The sequence below is a fragment of the Tachypleus tridentatus genome, chromosome 3 (genome assembly GCF_004210375.1).
Source record: "Tachypleus tridentatus isolate NWPU-2018 chromosome 3, ASM421037v1, whole genome shotgun sequence".
In the NCBI taxonomy this organism is placed as follows: Eukaryota; Metazoa; Arthropoda; class Merostomata; order Xiphosura; family Limulidae; genus Tachypleus; species Tachypleus tridentatus.
Genome location: NC_134827.1, coordinates 23759866 through 23779000, shown reverse-complemented (window position 1 = coordinate 23779000; position 19135 = coordinate 23759866). Strand labels below are relative to the sequence as shown.

General features: G+C 35.3%; 1 protein-coding gene across 3 annotated transcripts in view; it reads left to right on the top strand.

Moving 5' to 3' along the window:
- LOC143246538 (SPARC-like) overlaps positions 1-19135 on the top strand; it is a 32453-nt gene that overhangs the window by 1291 nt on the left and 12027 nt on the right. Inside the window, exons 1-4 of one of the 3 annotated variants that reach the window (XM_076493416.1) lie at positions 10895-10996; positions 15056-15141; positions 16816-16987; positions 18444-18461. In XM_076493416.1, the coding sequence (XP_076349531.1) occupies positions 15079-15141; positions 16816-16987; positions 18444-18461 (253 nt within the window). In that variant the 5' untranslated portion in view covers positions 10895-10996; positions 15056-15078. Of the gene's footprint in view, positions 1-10894; positions 10997-15055; positions 15142-16815; positions 16988-18443; positions 18462-19135 lie in introns of those variants that run through there. The other 2 variants (XM_076493415.1, XM_076493417.1) reach the window with 2 other exon arrangements.

Below are 19135 nucleotides of genomic sequence, written 5' to 3'. Positions count from 1 at the left end.
AAATATGGCCGATATAAGCTCATTTACACTTGAAAATGTCTCACAGAACATGGTTTGTTTGTTTTTGAATTTCGCACAAAGCTACTCGAGGGCTATCTGTGTTACCCGTCCCTAATTTAGCAGTGTAAGACTAGAGGGAAGGCAGCTAGTAATCACCACCCACCGCCAACTCTTGAGCTACTCTTTTACCAACGAATAGTGGGATTAACCGTCTCATTATAACGCACCTACGGTTGAAAGGGCGAGCATGTTTGGCGCGACGGCGATGCGAACCCGCGACCCTCGGATTACAAGTCGCACGCCTTAACACGCTTGGCCATGCCGGGCCAACAGAACATGGAGTCGCATAATATTATGCAGCGAGAATGAGAGACAGCACACAAATACACTGGATACATAAGACATATGGATGGGTAGGAAGTTACGGGCCACCCTATAGTTTGTAAAAAAGACGTTTAGGTTATTTCATTAAAAAGGTACGGAACGAACGTTATCGTTCAAAACGCTCTCGTGTGATATTTGCTCGTGTAGACTGAGTTGTAGTTTCGATGTGTGTATTTTTTCACTGTTCTTTGAGAGAGAGAAAATATTTGTTTAAATTAATCACATGTTTAATCGTTAAATACATACAAGGTTCTGGCAGATACTACGAGAGATCTTTAAAGGTAACATTTCTAGAATGATGCAAAATAATTCAAATTGCGAATATCGAAATCTACAAGTTCCCTTGGCCTTAGGCCTAATATTAGCTACGATCAGTATTCAACAAAGAAACAACACTGTAACGTGTTATTTTACTTCAGTTACATAGGTGTACGTGGGGTATTTCAGAGGGGAGCTGTAAAATGTTTTGCCCCAATGAGGTTATGAGTAGGAAACTTCTGCTAACAATTGTTTGTTTTTAATGAGTGAAAGTAAAAATTGCCCGAATCGCTATATCTTCTGCTTCTTTTTGCTCAAATGGCTGTATGTAATGCTAAGTAAGGGGATTGCGCTTCCAGTCGGCCCGGCATGGCCTAGCGCGTAAGGCGTGCGACTCGTAATCCGAGGGTCGCGGGTTCGCGCCCGCGTCGCGCTAAACATGCTCGCCCTCCCAGCCGTGGGGGTGTATAATGTGACGGTCAATCCCACTATTCGTTGGTAAAAGAGTAGCCCAAGAGTTGGCGGTGGGTGGTGATGACTAGCTGCCTTCCCTCTAGTCTTACACTGCTAAATTAGGGACGGCTAGCACAGATAGCCCTCGAGTAGCTTTGTGCGAAATTCCCAAACAAACAAACAAACAAATGCTCTTCCAGTCTCCTACACCTATGTTTAATTAGGATTAAACTTTACCGTAATACTATCAATAAGTAAATGTATACTGCTATTGTAAGACCTAACGTTATATCTTTTTAAAGACTTTGATATATTTTTAACATGTTATTGTACAAAATGTCTACTAAAGTTTATTTACAAATGTCTTTTTTATATCTGTTGACATCAGGTGCGTGCGCATGACCAGTTAAATGGTAAGGTGCACGCACATTTGAAGGACAGACAAAACTGAGTATTGTTTCAATATATTACTGTTTCGGTATTAGTACTTTGTTGATTGGAAGCACATCAACCACGTGACGTAGATAGAATAGTAATATAATTTCGTGCAGGTAAAAAGATTGTCCGCTTTTTTTTTGGGGGGGGAGAGAACGGTACTTGGGTTACAGGGTTGTGACAATCGGTCAAGCGGTTTGCCAGTTATAAGTGGTTAAATACACTCGCAGACTTTTGTTGAATAATATTTTTTATAATGACGTAACAGCTTATTTTTTATGTAATGTCCATTTATTAACATTCGAAACGAAAGCGATATTGGTTCTACATTCGTCAAATGTCGAAACGAAAAGGCATTTGTTACGGCATTCATATACTGTTAATTTTAATGTCATAACAATGACTGAATTTAGCTCGATTAATCCTAAAAGCATTGATGAAGTTCAGATGTCGTCGATTTTAGGCATATCTTAATAAAGTATTGCACCAATTTGCAAGTGGGTCCATGTTATTATTGTTTAGAGCAGTGGTTCCCAACCAGGGGTGCGATATAACATTTGTTTTGGCCACCTTCACCTTTATTCGTAAATAAATAATTACTGTGAGGGGTGCAAGAACATATTAAAAATTTTTAGGGGTGTGGGGCATAAAAAAGGTTGTGAACCACTGGTTTAGAGGGTCTCTTAAACATACAAGTCACACGCACACAAAAAAACTAAATTTTAATACCGTAACAATGACTGAATGTAATTAGATTACCTTAAAAGTATCGATGAGGTCCAGATCTCGTTGAAATTTTGGCATATTTTTATAAACAATTTATGTGTGTGTCTGCGTGCGTGCGACTTGTATGTTTCTAGGGGTACTTTAAACAACATGTAACAATATGTTTTTACCAAACATAGACAGGTAAAACTGTCTATGTTTTACCGGGCCATAAATGGAAGGAAATGTTTAAAATATTTAACATATACAAAATGTAATTTTTGAAACCACACAGGATTTCTATGAGCTCTTAATCCAGTGTTAAAACACTAATTATTAGTGTTAAATCACACTAATTTAGCAGTGTGAGACTAGAGGGAAAGCAGCTAGTCATCACCACCCACCGCCAACTCTTGGACTACTCTTTTACCAACGCATAGTGGGATTGACCGTAACATTATAACGCCCCCACGGCTAAAAGGGCGAGCATGTTTGACGCGATGGGGATGCGAACCCTCAACCCTCAGATTACGAGTCGCACGCCTTAACCCACCTGGCTATGCCGGGCCATAAATGGAAGGAAATGTTTAAAATATCTAACATATACAAAATGTAGTTTTTTAAACCACACAGGATTTCTATGAGCTCTTAATCCAGTGTTAAAACTTCTTTCATGTGCTGATGGTCTTCGGTTGTGAGGGGTAAGCTTACCGACTTACAATTTCTAAAATCCAGGGTTCGATTCCCCTAGGTGCACAAAACGCAGAGAGCTGTGCACTAAGCAACACTCAAACACATGTTGTTAATACAGATTCTGTTTCACACTTGGTCGTGTAAAATACCACAGTGATTTCAAAAACACTCAAACACATGTTAATCCAGATACAATTCGTTTCTCGGTCATATAAAATACTGCAGGGATTTAAAAATAAACGCTCGAACACATGCCGATAATCCAGATTTCATTCGTTACTCGATCATGTAAACTACTGGGATTTTTTCGATTGGTGACACCACTGACTTTTGTGTCCAAAACAGAAATTTATACGAGAAAAAAAGCATCTGTGAAACAACACATGATAAACCAAAATAATTAATCACAAGTAAAGTTTGAAAGACACACTTCGAACTAGAAAAGCGTCAATTACACCAAACTACAAATGTTAATGGTTGGTGTGTGATCTGTAAGAGACAAACGATGAACGAACATGTTAATATTTGCACGTGATAAAGATGCGAGTGTAAATTGAGCTTAGAAAAGCATGCGCATTCTCATAATCTGTGATATGCTTGTGGAAAACAACGAAAAGAATATAATTTTTGTTACATACCTTAATTAATATATTTAACTTAAAACTAAATTGTACTGCGTTACTTCGTTTTGAAGTTTTAATTCAGATAAATTTTCATAATATTGTTCCTCCCAGCTTTCAAAGTTACCTCTTATAACGCCAAAAACTGGGTTTCAATACATGTCGCGGTACAGCACACATAGACCATCGTGTAGTTGTGTGCCTTCCTTAAAGGCTAAAAGGCCTCTCGATTTTTCCATAATTTCTATTAAATATATACAACATTAAACTGTTCGATTCCATACTGAAGCAACATAAAGCCTTGGGTCGTTTTTTTATCATAGGTCTGGTAGAACCGAGGTGGCCTTGATAGTGGGTTTGTTATTAATGTAAATTTGCACAATATGATCCAACAGCTGATGAGAGATGTTTTCTCATCTTCCAGTTTATTTGTGGGTAAAAAAAAAAAAAAGACACCAATGACATGAGTTGAAATTAAAGGTTAACAACCCCGGCAAAATAAAACATATTGAAATACAACGCCCTCTTGTTACTAACGTCTTGCTAATAGCACACGAACATAATGTAGGAGATGAAAACATTAACTCTGAACTGTCGCCACTTGGTGTCAGGATGTCGATAAACATTTACAAAATGACGTAACACGTGCAATCCAGTTAGGCTTAATTGGCTTGTGTTACTAACGTAGTTGATCATTAATTAGAAGAAACTTTATCGAAAACGTATAGTTCAGTGAATGACAATTCATACAAATTTTTAGAAAATGTTTTAAATATTTTCACATAGTCTCTTTATTTGGTAAGGCTAAATTAATTATGAAATATAGAAAACAACAGACTAACACTTGTAAACTTGAAAATAGCGGCAAAACATTCCACAGAAGAAAGAAAAGCAGATTTTTCAAGGGCCTAGTTAAGTAATTACAAAATGTCGTGAAGAAAATACCAGAAATAATACTTTTCAATTCATTTGGGTAAGAATATCACAACATTTGTATTTTAAAATTATTTGTTTTTCATATGCAACTGAATTACATGTTTGATACTCTATTTCGTTTTTGACGCCTTAGACAATTTTAAGTCTCAAGAGTTGATTTTGTTTGATTTCAACAGGTGTCTTCGACTTAGTTTCACTATAATCTTAGTAATCGTAGAAACTATTTCCAAAATACATTGTTCTTTCGAAAGAAAACAGGATAATTTTTTTTTCGAAATCAGTTACATTAAACATATTAAATAAACTATACGTATCGATACGTATGAATTGGCGATTAATACTAATAAGTAATAAAGTTGATATATTGCACTTCCATAATATTTGCGTAAAAAATATCTTTGACATTTTGTACGTACTATTATATTACAATTTCTAATAATGCATTCTGAGCAGACGTGAAGAAGAATGTATAGTAATATGTCAACCATTCTATACTGCTATATCCAGTGCTAAGGAGACCTTAAGTCAAATACGAGGATTCATCAGGCTAGCTGGAATACGACAGTTTGTTTGTTCTTTGAATTTCGCGCATAGCTACTCGAGAGCTATCTGCGCTAGCCGTCCCTAATTTAGCAGTGTAAGACTAGAGGGAAGGCAGCTAGTCATTACCACCCACCGCCAACTCTTGGGCTACTCTTTTACCAACGAATAGTGGGATTGACCGCACATTATAACGCCCCACGGCTGAAAGGGCGAGCATGTTTGGTGCGATGGGGAATACGACAGACACTGTAGTAATGAATGGTTAAGATTATTTATATTACGAAATTGTTTGACAAGTGTTACACTACAGTGCGAACAAGAATTACGTCTGTGAAGTATAAATCCTTATAATTGTTTTGGTTGTTTATACTACAACACATCAGAATGTGGGTAAAAAATACATAACATATTTTAATACCGAATCTTGGTTATTAATATTTTTTTCTATTCGTCTGTTAAAAAATGACGTCTGTTTTTTCGTGTAATGACAAATCTGTCGCTTATGTGTGTGTGCGTTTTCTTTCAGCAAAGCCACTTGGGTTATCTGCTGAGCTTACCGAGGGAAATCGAACTCCTAATTTTAGCGCTGTAAATCCGTAAACTTACCGCTGTACTAGCGGGGGGTGTCTGTCGCTTCTATCACTGTAGCTCCCCAGTGGCTCAGCGGTATGTCTGCAGACTTACAACGCTAAAAACCGGGTTTCGATACCCGTGGTGGGCAGAGCACAGATAGCACATTGTGTAGCTTTGTGCTTAATTCAAAACAACATTAACTGTCACTGTAGATTTATTTTCGATTTTACAGATTTAGCTACTAAGTCAAAAAGTAAGCATGTTTATAACGTCGAGATAACAATGTATATATACATGCATATAATAATCTCGCCTCACACATCTATTTAAGATACTTTGTTTCTCGTAACGCAGATTTAATTTAAAAAAAATATTTTGATCCGAACAACAAAAAAAAGCACAATAGGACCACGAAACATTTTGTAACAAAGACTTTTCATGACCCAGCTACTTTGTTTCACATTATTTACTCTGGAAAAATGAATGAAGTAAAGTCGGTGAATTTTGTTCAGAGAACCGAAAAGAACCGAGACACGTAAAAACCGATTAGAGCGGATAAACAGACACTTGAAAAGCTGTTTAATGCGGGTAGCAACACTGGCGAGGCTGGCATTATCGATAAATATTTAGGTTAAGTAAAGGAAAGAGCGTAAAAATCTCCAAACATCTCCAGAACAAAAGATAAAAAACCGCTTTGGTTGTTTAACGATAACTTACTTTAATTATTTTCTAGATAAAATAGTCTCCTTTAGTATATGACAAATTATACGAAACTCATTCTCCACACAAAGTTAATTTTAATAGTTTTGAAGTTGAAGTAGCTTTATATATAAATATATTCCTAAAATATGTTTAATTAGTCAAAAACAACTGTTGTTTATTATTTAGGGAACTTGAATATTAGGACTGTACCGTAGTTGAGTTTATGCATTGTTTGTTTCGGAACTTTTTGGTAAACTACAGCTGTCTGGAGGAAATTCAGCTAGTCAACAGCACCTACCGCCAACATTTGGACTACTCTAATCAAATAGTAGGATAGGACACTCGACTTGTAACCTGAGGGTCCCGGGTTCGAATATCCGTTACAACAAACATGCCCGCTCTTTCAGCCGTGAAGAGTTATAATGTGCAGTCTGTCCCACTATTCGTTAGTAGAAAAGTAGCCCAAGAGTTGGCGGTGGGTGGTGATGATTAATTGCCTTCCTTTTAGCCTTACATCGCTAAATTAGGGACGGCTAGCGCAGGTACTCTTCGTGTAGTTTTTAGCAAAATTAAAAAACAAACGAATGGTGGGATTTAACTGTTACACTTGTAACGCACATGATCTGAACTCGAAACACGTTTTTGCGACAAAGTAATTCGAAGCTTGAACCTTTGGATTTACAGTTCGGAACCCTAACTACTAAGTTATTCATCACCTATTTCTGGAACGTTACTTGAAGAACTTAAGTTTCTTTAATAAGTTATTGCACAATTACGTATATTCTCAATGTTACTGTCAGACCATATTTATTTTATAAATTCTTTATATATATTTAAGTAACCTAACCATGTTTAATCTGGCGGGTTGCAGCCAAATTTTTTCTGGTTAAGGTAGCTTAAATATTATGTAGCTTGTTCCTTACTAAACCTTTTATATAAGGTAATTACTGTATTCTGCATACTGGATGTTGCTTTACACATTTTATGTAGGCATGCTTGAAGCTTTGTACCGTCAGTTTCTGTTTGTATGTTTTATTGAACGCTCCTGAGGAAGCTGTATAGAGAAACGTTGGGCGTTTCATTAAATACAAACATTCTGGTATTATCAGATCGTTTATTTCTAGTATTAACAACTGATTTTTATTCACATAAAAAAACGTAATAGTTAATGCGCATCCAAAGTCTAACCTGAATAAGGCACGACTTCGTCAGACACGTCACCGAGATAAGATGAAATCTAGTTTGCGCTACATCTTGTGAGTTTCAGCCGGTTCTAAGCCTACCGTGGAAACCTCTTTCATTCAACATTTCCCACATGTTTTAAATTTTTTCTCGAAGTCCTGTTACTTCAAGTGAAGCACGTGGGCGTAATAAAAATATTAAATATAAACACGTGTACTCCGTCAAACTGATTCGCTTAGCTTCATGTAGAGGGAATAAAAAAAGTAAAGGATTCATCTCTCTGTCTTTCTTTTTTGACAGCTGTTTGAAGGGGATTTATTTTAGTCGTGAAACAATAGTAGGCTTCACTGTCCAATGTGTGGCTGTCCAACATGTGACAGTTAAACGTAGTTTTCGTTTTCATTGCCTTCAGCAACTGGGTAGTCATTAATCTGTTAGAAGTTGGCGGATTGCAAGAACAAAATGTCGCACAAATACGTATATGTTTGTAATTTTCGTGCACCGAACGTCACAGAAAAACGTATTGTATAAAAGTTGAACTAAGCCTTTGTGACATACCTTTTTTTTTCAATTAACGGAAAATACTTCGTTTAATTAACTCATTTTCATATATTTTAAAATGTTAATTAATAGTTTTAGGTATTAGGAGGAATTAAATCTTCTTAACAAATTTTTTAAAGTAGTATTCAGGTGTAACTAGGCCCGGCATGGCCAGGTATGTTAAGGTGTTCGACTCGAGGGTCGCGGGTTCGAATCCCGGTCGCACATAATGTGACGGTCAATCCCACTATTCGTTGGTAAAAGAGGAGGCATACTTTTTAAAAGAGCTACTCTTACTCTAACTGCGCATGCGCGCACTGAATTTCAACGGATGTAACAAACAAAGTTTTTATTAAGGTCTAACGTTAGGTCATAAAATAACATTACAAATTTATATCTTGATACTATTAGGTACTGTAAAGGTTATCCCTAACTAAACTAAAGCAAAAAACGTACACAAGTTACAGTGTTAGTTTATCTCTTTATCGAATATAAGCCGTGCATAATAAAAATTTAACTAATGTTAGGCCTAAGACAAACGAACTTGTAGATTTCTGCGATTAGAATTTCTGTATTATTTTAGAAATTTAAAAAAAAAGCGAAAATTTGACTGTAAATCATTTGTGAGACAACTTACCTTCTTTTCTTCACAGTTAGAGGTGAAATTTCAAGTTTTTAATAACAAAGGTTTTAATGCTGAACTCTAAACTTTGTACTTATTATGTAACACAAGTAGTTTCAAATGTATTGTTGACTAGTATTGTATCTGTTACTTTTAAATAAGATATTGTAAGAAACATTCGGTCTAGCTTGTTGCGTGCTACTTCCAGGACATTTAAAACAGAACGTGTGACCTTGCTTTCTTTCATTATGCAGGCTTCGTTACTGATGTGAATTTTTATGTTAAAGGAATAAAATGCACAACTGACACATTTTAAACTATTTAACAACCGCATTCATGAGAGATGAAATCCGCATTTCACCGACATTACGTAAAGCGACATTCACTCACAGTGGAAAAAAACGGAACCAACCATCTGGTACGTATTAAATTTGGGATGGCTGTCAGCGTCAATTTCAATGCTTGTCGTTTGTTTATTTGGGATCATGCGCACTAGAAATGTGTTTCCAAGACCACTCCACCTTTTTGTTGTTATTTACATTACACACTGAAATTTAATATTAGGAGGAATTTAACTAAGATTGTATACGGTTGTTTCCGTACGGTTTATGAGTGGACAACGAGTGTTGGAGTACAGTAAATTTTCAGTCTTAAATTACATTCATTTTGGAATTTAATATTATCAAGGTGGATGCTCCAAACAGCAACAATGTAAAGTTTGTAATACACAGATATTTCAGCCAAGCTATTAAAAAAAGTACATATTATACAGTGAAATTCCTCACATCTTGTATTCCATGTGAAACATTTGAAAGATAGGGCTCTACTGGCCACGTTCTTATTTTTTAAAGCTCAAAACCAGAGAAAAAAAACAAAAATAACGCGCAAATGTGTGAACCAATTTTAAACGTTCATTTGCGGACAGGTTTTCGTATAAAAGTCTACAAAAGAAACCCAAAGATTTCGAACTCTTACGTCATTAGATGTCCTCTCGATCGCTCAGAGCTCTAGTTGGGTGCTTGTAACTCTAAAACTTGCAACTTGACTTTAAATCAAAACTACTAATTTATCATCAAGTTGGACTTGAGTTGAAAATATTTTTAATATGCAAGCCAGCAATCAGAGCCAGTATAAAGTTAAAGACTGATCGCTTTTGGGAAGGCGATGGGAGAGCACTTTGCGACGCAAAATATTCATACACCCAAAAAGAACATACTATGTAATTAACAGCATTGTAAGACAAAGGAACACGAATCAACATGGGGCAGTAAGATCACCCATAAAAACACGCACAGCAAGCTATGGTAAACAAAGTGCGGCGCCCTGCAACAGGCGAAAATCAATGAACACAAAGGGTGGTGGTAGAAGCTGTCCATGTGCCCCAGGCAACAATGCATAATATAACAAAGGATCTCCGTTTCAGAAAGCAACACAAGATGTTATGTGTACGCAACTTTATTCAATGATATTTCCGTTCAACCGTTGAATACCTCCAGCAGCTGAAAAATAAAACAGGTGTTCATTTTTTTTTTCATTCTAAAACAGAAATCAAGTGGTCGGACGCAGCGTCTGTGGATGTCTGTACAGCTAGTATGTTCACATAGCTACTGAAAAACTGTCATCCTCGTACACTAGATTGATTATGAAAGGCACGCAGGAAGGACTGGTGTACTTTGGACAAGACAATATTTTCGTAATGGAAATTATGCTGCGGGGTTGTTGTCAAGATGCACGGTTTTCAGGTGGAGCATGACTGGACCTGATAACCCAGGCTTAATAATGCAGTGAAGCACCAAAGTCATTTTAATGTAACACAATCTACCCTTTTTCACTCTAGATGTGATTTCTGATACGAATCTCTAAAAGGCAACTTTAATTCAATCCTCTAATGATTTCGAAAGAAAGATAAAAACCGAACTGTGTTTGCTTATTTACGTATCAAATTCTGGTTTTACAAAATCTGAGAATTTCGTGTAAAACAATGTTCAACCATAAGCGTTGATCGCCGTTGCGTCGGTAACTATACCAACAACCAGGAATGAAATCATTGCAGGAACACAACATAAACGACCATTTTTCTGATTTACTTAGAAAAAATTATCTTATCAGCAGAAACACCTTTCTAGTTATTGCTGAATACCAGACATTATATTTGGGACGCTATAAACTGCCGCAAAATATTATCTTTATAAAAAGCATACCTTTGATTTGGGACAATTCAATGGCGTCTATGCAGTGTTATCATCACATTTATCTACGGATGTCTTAAGTAACAATATTAATCGCAACACAAAACCCCAGGTTAATGAGCTGTTCTAACAGTAGTTTGTGGTGTTCCTCCAACAAGTAGGTAGGTGTAGCAGTAAGACACGCGATAAACATGCGAAGGTTTTTTTTGTTGTTGTTGCTAATGCCACGACTCAGTAAGTGTTAAGGTTTTTTTTTAAGTGTGATGTGAAATAACGAATATTAAGTTTTCATATGTGGTGGTATGCGAATTAATATTAAGTTTTAGGTGTGGTGATAAGTTAGTTGGTGTCGTGAAAACACGAGTATTAACTTTTTAAGTGTGGTGCTATGCAAGTTGATGTCGCAAAATAACGATTATTAAGTTTTCGTATGTGGTGGTATGCGAATTAATGTTAAGTTTCAGGTGTGGTGGTATGTTAATCTTGTAAACACTCGAGCGTTCAGTGAGATGATGCACTAGATTGAAAGACCCCATTAGTGAAAGTAAAGGATAATATGTTACAATACGTCAACCCGAACAAAACCTCATGTCTTGGTTTGGTTCATTGTGAATTTTGCACAAAGCTACGCAAGGGCTATCTTCACTAGACGTTCCTAATTGAGCAGTGAAAGACTAGAGGGAAAGCAGCTAGTTAGTCGTCACCGCCCATTACCAACTCTTGGGCTACTATTTTATCAACGAATAATGGGATTAACCGTCACATGATAATGCCCCCACGTCTGAAGGAGCGAGCATATTAGTTGGGACGAGGATTCGATCCTCCTACCGTTATATTGCGAGTCGAGTTTCTTAACCAACAGGCCATGCCATGCCACTCTCCTATATCTAGTGTCGATAAGACCTTTTGTCCAGTAGGCGTTATGTATATAGATATATTACTTAAGTAACTTACAAACAAGGCTGTTAGTGTAAGATTTAATAACATGGTTAATGTCATAAGGAAACGAGTCCAGAAAGTTAAAACTCACGAAAATCTTTCACTGTGTCATATTTTTGTATTTCATCGCACTGTGTGTTTCGAATGTAAGAAACGTTTGGAGGTTTTTGCTATTTCGTTTTGTGCAAACGTTTATCACTCACCAGTATTACTGGACCTAATTATCACCAAACATTATTAGATAAAATAATGGTCAAACATATGTAGAGAGACAATCATCCATGAAACAATGTATTGTATGGTCAAATACACTGGAGCAAGAAATAATGGAAACCTAAACTAAACAATGAGTTAGGAATCGTATTGCTGAGCTTAACATTTTGTATTCTGATTTCTTAAACTTATCGCTGACTGACTCAGGGGGAAGCAAAAGTTTCAATTGATCTCTGATTGTTTTCGCACAAAGCTACTCAGTGGGCTAACGTCGCTCTGCCCATCGCAGGGAGTCGTTGGGTGTTCAGAAAGGAAGGATTTTTATTTTTTAATGCAGTCTCTGTTCACTACGGTTAATCTCTGTCATGCTTACACGAAGCTTATCAGCGCTGATTGAGCAATATGATTATAATTATTTGTACTCTGAAAAAAAACATGTGATTTTCACACTTTGATGAATATCAAGTACTCGGAGTAAGCTACACCCAAGAAAAATGTGATTTTCACAGTTTGCTGAATATGAAGTACTCGGAGTAAGCTACACCCAAGAAAAATGTGATTTTCACACTTTGATGAATATCAAGTACTCGGAGTAAGCTACACCCAGGAAAAATGTGATTTTCACACTTTGATGAATATCAAGTACTCGGAGTAAGCTACACCCAGGAAAAATGTGATTTTCACACTTTGATGAATATCAAGTACTCGGAGTAAGCTACACCCAAGAAAAATGTGAGTTTCACACTTTGATGAATATCAAGTATTCGGAGTAAGCTACACCCAAGAAAAATGTGAATTCACGACATTCGTCAGAATAAGTGTTTTCACATCCACATTGATTTTGTTTGTTGATTGTTAAACCCAAAGGTATCCAATGGGCTGTCTGTTTTCTGTTGATTTTGAACGTCGTAAGCCTCAAAATTACTTTTGAGAATAACGGGATTATGAAATGTTAAATAGGACTAGAAAATGGAAGTCACAGAATGCTGCAGGTAAAGTCTAAGTGCTGGATGGCGAAAGGTTGTCCAATATCAGGATACAGAAGGTAGTTGTCTACTAACAACAAACGGATACAGAACTATTAACATAATCACTTGACTGCAGTGATTGTCGTATCCGATATATATATAGGCAAGAAAAATATATCTCGTTTCCTTCTTAACATATTTCCAAATTAGTTTTATCTTGTGTTAATTTCCTCCAAGGAGAATAATTTTAAAAGCAAAAAAAAAATTCCTCAGACATAAGTTTATCTAGAAAAGTCAATGTGACACATTACTTAAAATCTGTAGACATAAAGTTATCTGGAAAAATCAGTGTGACACATTACTTAAAATCTTTAGACATAAGGTTATCTGGAAAATTCAATGTGACACATTACTTAAAATTCTTTAGTCATAAGGTTATCTGGAAAATTCAATGTGACACATTACTTAAAATTCTTTAGACATAAGGTTTAAGGTTATCTGGAAAAATCAGTGTGACACATTACTTAAAATCTTTAGACATAAGGTTATCTGGAAAAGTCAATGTGACACATTACTTAAAATTCTTTAGTCATAAGGTTATCTGGAAAAGTCAATGTGACACATTACTTAAAATTCTTTAGACATAAGGTTATCTGGAAAAGTCAATGTGACACATTACTTAAAATTCTTTAGTCATAAGGTTATCTGGAAAAATCAGTGTGACACATTACTTAAAATTCTTTAGTCATAAGGTTATCTGGAAAAGTCAATGTGACACATTACTTAAAATTCTTTAGACATAAGGTTTAAGGTTATCTGGAAAAATCAGTGTGACACATTACTTAAAATCTTTAGACATAAGGTTATCTGGAAAAGTCAATGTGACACATTACTCATAAATAAAAAGTAGTTTCAATAATAACAGATCAAATAAAAAAGTGCTGAAAGATAGGACACACCACCTGGTGTTTGTGTGAATGTTTAAGGGTGATCACTTCTACTTAGTAATATTTAAAGTACGCAAACAGTCTCAAAATCGAATTAGGGGATTCAGGAGAAAACCGCTAACCCTTACATCACTGGTATAAAAATACACCGTTGGTTTCTTTCTTTCTATGGTATTAATGCTAATTCTAAATTCATTTCTTTGTTCAAAATATGTACAGGATTTTTGTTTTGTAACAAGTGGTCAAGAAAACTGATAAGTTGATCTTGTTTCAAGTTACCTTCGTTTTTGTTTCATTATCATAAGTACCTTTGTCATGAGGTGATACTTCCTGCTGCTCGCTATGTGCAATATTATGTAAGGTTATAGCAAATTTCATCCCAGGTTGTTTCAAGTAACATATAGAAATCACAGTTCCACCAATGGGGAATGAGGATGACTAGTTACGTAGTATCACAGTCACGTTAAGTAAATATGTGATTTTGCTTTAGATAAAATTACCTCGTGCATTTAGTCTGATTGAGCTGTTTATGACTCTATGAAGAAACGACGAGCTGAAACAAGTACACATACGACGTTTTTTCTTTTAAATGTTTAATAAAGACTGCATTCTCAATGTATTAGGGTTTATATTCAGCTCAGTTGTACCTAAATTAAAACACAGCATGTATATACATTCATTACTGTTTCGTAATACCTTATGTTACCGAATTTCCTGTTTGGAGGATTTATTAAATGTGTTTTCAAAGTAGTTTTAATTCACTTCAATAATATTACCATATATTTACGATAAAGGAATATAATTATTCATTGATAAACATTATTACTCTGATAACTTATTTTACTTTAAACCGGAAACAAGACTATTATTTTTCATGAGTTGGTTTAAAATTTTCATAAACCAAATAATTAATAAAGTAAATAAATATTTATGTCACATACGTTAGTGATTATGAACAAGTAAAAATAGCGCCCCCTTTTAACACCTAGAAACATGATACTCGCAGATTCGATACGAATCTAATTTGAATTCAAATTTCGCTAAAATTATGTGTATATAATTTTCACATTTAAAGTGTTTAGAATATTCCTTTCAGAGATGTTATTTTTATACATTTGTATGTACTAAGTGTTGTCTTGTTATATATTTCTAGGTGTTTAGATACAGTCGAGAAAGATGAAATTTACGTTTTGTTTTGTGCTTGCCGTCATTTTGTGTACCGCCATTTTGGCCAAAAAAGTAAGTTTTATAACAAATATACCTTTGTTTGTTTTGAAGTTAAGCACAAAGCTACACAATGGGCTATATTTTTCCAGCCCACCACGGTTAAGGAAACCATGTTTCTAGCGTTGTTAAGTCCGAAGACATATTGCTGTTCTACTAGAAGGAGGGGCCTAAAATACAAACTACCTTTTGAAAACTAAACATTTCATTTTTACTGAAAATTAATATTTTTCTTTGTCCCTGATTCTTATTATTTTCTTTGTTAACTTTATCAAATGCGTATATAGTGTTGCTATACTACAGAAACCAATTGAACAGATTGTTCATAAAACATTAAGGTAACAGGTTTGTAGTATAATTTAGCTTCAGATAAAGAGAAGTTATTTCATAACATTCTAACCACACGTTGTATTTAAGACTCTGGGAATTTCAGTGAATCAGTAGTTTTATCATTTGTGGAAATAAATCACCCAGCAACGACGTGATAAACTAATGGTTTATTTTGTTGTTCGTTTCTTTCATTAAACAAAATAAAACGTGAATTACTAGTACTTCCTCCGTTTGTTCATAATGTGCATTGGATTTCATGTTTTTTTCTGGCCATTTGGGCTACAAGTTATACCAAATATCAGTAGTTATTTAAAATCGATTTGTAATTGTCGTCAAGCTACTAATGTTATCTGTTACTGTCCCTAATTTTGAACTTTTGATCAAAGGGAAAGCAGCCAATCAACTGTACCCTACCACATCACAGTTCACATCAAGTAATTGAGTTTCACTCTTGTAACACAACTACAGCTTAAAGTGCACGTAATATATACTTGCAAATGAAGGGATTCTAACCTACCTCCTAAACACAGATCTCTTCCACAGGACCCATCTACACCATGTGAAACAGCTCTAGCTTTCAGGGGTCTTTTACAAGTGGTGAGGGGTAAGATTAGCAGCACCAACCCCAGAAGGAATTTCACAGTCTCTGTGAACCAAACTGATTTAACACTAAAATAAGCCCAGTGCTAATACTGTAGTATTTTGTACAGTAAAACAAACAAAATGATTTAACTTTAGTGAGAAGAAATTCTGAACCTCATAATTCGCTTATACACTTTATTAACTTGTTGTCCGGCCACTGCAGGTGTCGATTTTTTATAGCAATTGTCCTTTCCGTGTATGTGATGCTAAAAATGGGTTATATGTTTAAGTATTTTACACTGTGGCTTAACAACTCAAAAATATTGAAGCGTGTATTACCAATTTCCTATATAATATTTACACCTATTTTATTTGTCCTTTAACCAGTTTTAAAATAACCAAAGTTTTATATTCATTTCGGTCAAACGAACAATAAATACCTCGTTGGTGTGTTTGAAAAATCAAACAAAAACACGACATGCCTCCCACTTTGCTAGATTTGCCTGTTTAAATGGAATTAAGCACAAAGCTACACAATGGGCTAGTTGTGCTCTGCCCACCACGGGTATCGAAACCCTGTTTTTCGCGGTGTAAATCCAGTGGGGATAAAATTCCATGGCATTCTGAATCACTTATTTTCCAGCACAACGAAAAATTACTCCAGTCTGGCCCACATGTAGTTTTTGTGTCACATGTTTAAACTATTGTTCATTGAAATCACTGAATCCTGTGGTGATGAAAAGATCAGAATCTAAGAGTAATTACTGATATTACCAGCACCGTGAGAAAGACGAGGAGAAGAGAACCCTTGAGGAGGAAATTGCAAACTCTGATGAAAAGGACGAACTGGACTTGATCGCCGATGACGAAGCTGAGGAAGATGACCAGAACGAGGATGATGAACAGGATATTGAGGAACTAGACAGGGAGGGTGGAGGATACAGAGAAGGTAGAAAGACGGAGTTTTTAGTTAGATGTTCAAGATGTAAAGATTGAATATAGTGTATAAATACAGTTTAACTCTGTTTACGTTCTTTAAACAATTGAATTTTTCTCTTTAGAAGAGGGTATTAAAGATTTGGATTGTGAGGTTAGTGTCTGTGTACGTCTGCCGATTAATGAAGGTTTTTATTGTGTTGCAGGTGGTTAAAGATTTGAATTACAGGATTGTTGTCTGTGTAGTTCTATCGAGTAATGAGGGTTTTATTGTGTTAAAAGCGGTTAAAGATTTGGGTTATAGGATTACTATGTCTGTACTTCTTTCGAATAATGAAGTTTTTTAATTATATTACAGGTGGTTAAATATTTGGATTACAGGATTAGTGTTTGTGTATTTCTGTCGAGTAATGAGGGTTTTTATTGTGTTAAAAGCGGTTAAATATTTGGATTACAGGATTGGTGTTTGTGTATTTCTGTCGAGTAATGAGGGTTTTTATTGTGTTACATGTGATTAAAGATTTGAGTTATAAGATTAGTAGTCGTACTTTTTTCGAATAGTGAGGTTTTTTTTACGATGTTACAGGTGATTAAATATTTGGATTGTGTGGTTAGTGTCTGTGTACTTCTGTCGAATAATGAGGGTTTTTATTATGTTACAGAAAGTTAAGTATTTATATTATGGGATTGCTATCTGTATGTATTGTGTCGAATAATTGTTTCTATTAGGCTTCGTAAATAAAACTTATTCGAAAAGTTTTAACGTATAATTTAGAAATGACAAACCTTGAAAACGTTTTTTTTCAAGTTTCTGTTCAACGCTATACGTCATTTGTGACTTCATGCGAACGTCATCGTGTAGGTTTAAACGTTTGAAATAGACTTTCCACTACGACGGCCATTCATAGAAAAATTATAAGTTTTCATAGCTCATTTTAAGTCAGTATTTAAATATATTACAAGACCAACTGATAACAGAAAAATAAAAAAATGTAACATTTTTAAAAGTTTTTTTTCCACAAACAGACTTGTCATCGATGTTAAAAGGTAAGAAAATTAGTTTTCTAATGAAACTTTCATCAGTTTTAAAAAAATAATTATTTTATAAACAAGCGACAATAACTTCTCGTTTACTGTTTCCCAAATATAATTAAATTTATTTTCAACTTGCTATCGTGTTACCTGCTGCCCTACTATAACTTGTGTTATTGTAACGTTTTGTTTCGGTTTACTGGAAGCAGCTTAATCAAAATTAATCAATTATCCGAACAAATACGATGAATTTTATGTACAATTTAAACTAAAACTCGATAAAAGAAACTTGATCTTTCACTTCATTCTTGTGTTTTCAAAATTGTTTAAAAGTTTCAATGAACAATATTCAGTGCGATTTTGTAATATGTCGTGAAACAATGGAAACAACAACACTTAACCAATACGTATGTTTTTTTTTTTTTTTTCTGTTTCAGGGAAGAGCGTACAGAAACGTGAGTAATTTTATATTTAACTGCTGTGTTGCTGTTCCGCTAGGTGTGAAACTTGTAGCAATAGAACTGCTGTACTTTCAGCTTTAACCCACATGTTGCAACTAATGCCAGCAATAAGATCTACAGCTTGTCCTAATCCGGGAGTGAATGAAAATAAACATTCACAGTGCTTTTTGCGATTCAGCTTTTCTCACCCGACAAATAAATAACACAGATTTAATTAACGATTAATATATATATTTGTACTAACACTAACTGACGCACCCATTCAACGCGTGGGAAAGATATATGTGGCTCTCGGGGGGGGGATATAAAGTATCAGATCTGACTCCTGAACCCTCCTTCACTCCGACACTCCTGATCAGGGACCTGAGGGTGTCTGCGATGTTTAGTGACAATTGGTCGAGCAGTTTCTCAAACACAAATAGACACACATACACACAGACTTTTCGTAACTAATGTACCAATGTTTATGTGTATATACACACACTCATGTATTCAAACTGTTTAGGTTTTTCGTATTGATTTTCTTGGTGCTAAACTCTCAGGCCTTAGCAGAATGAAAAACAAAACAAAACCGAAAGAGTGAAAATTTTTTGCCTGACGATACCTTTACTAGCGAAAATATGGCGGTAATAAATCATATACATACAGACTGATAGACGGTGTATCCC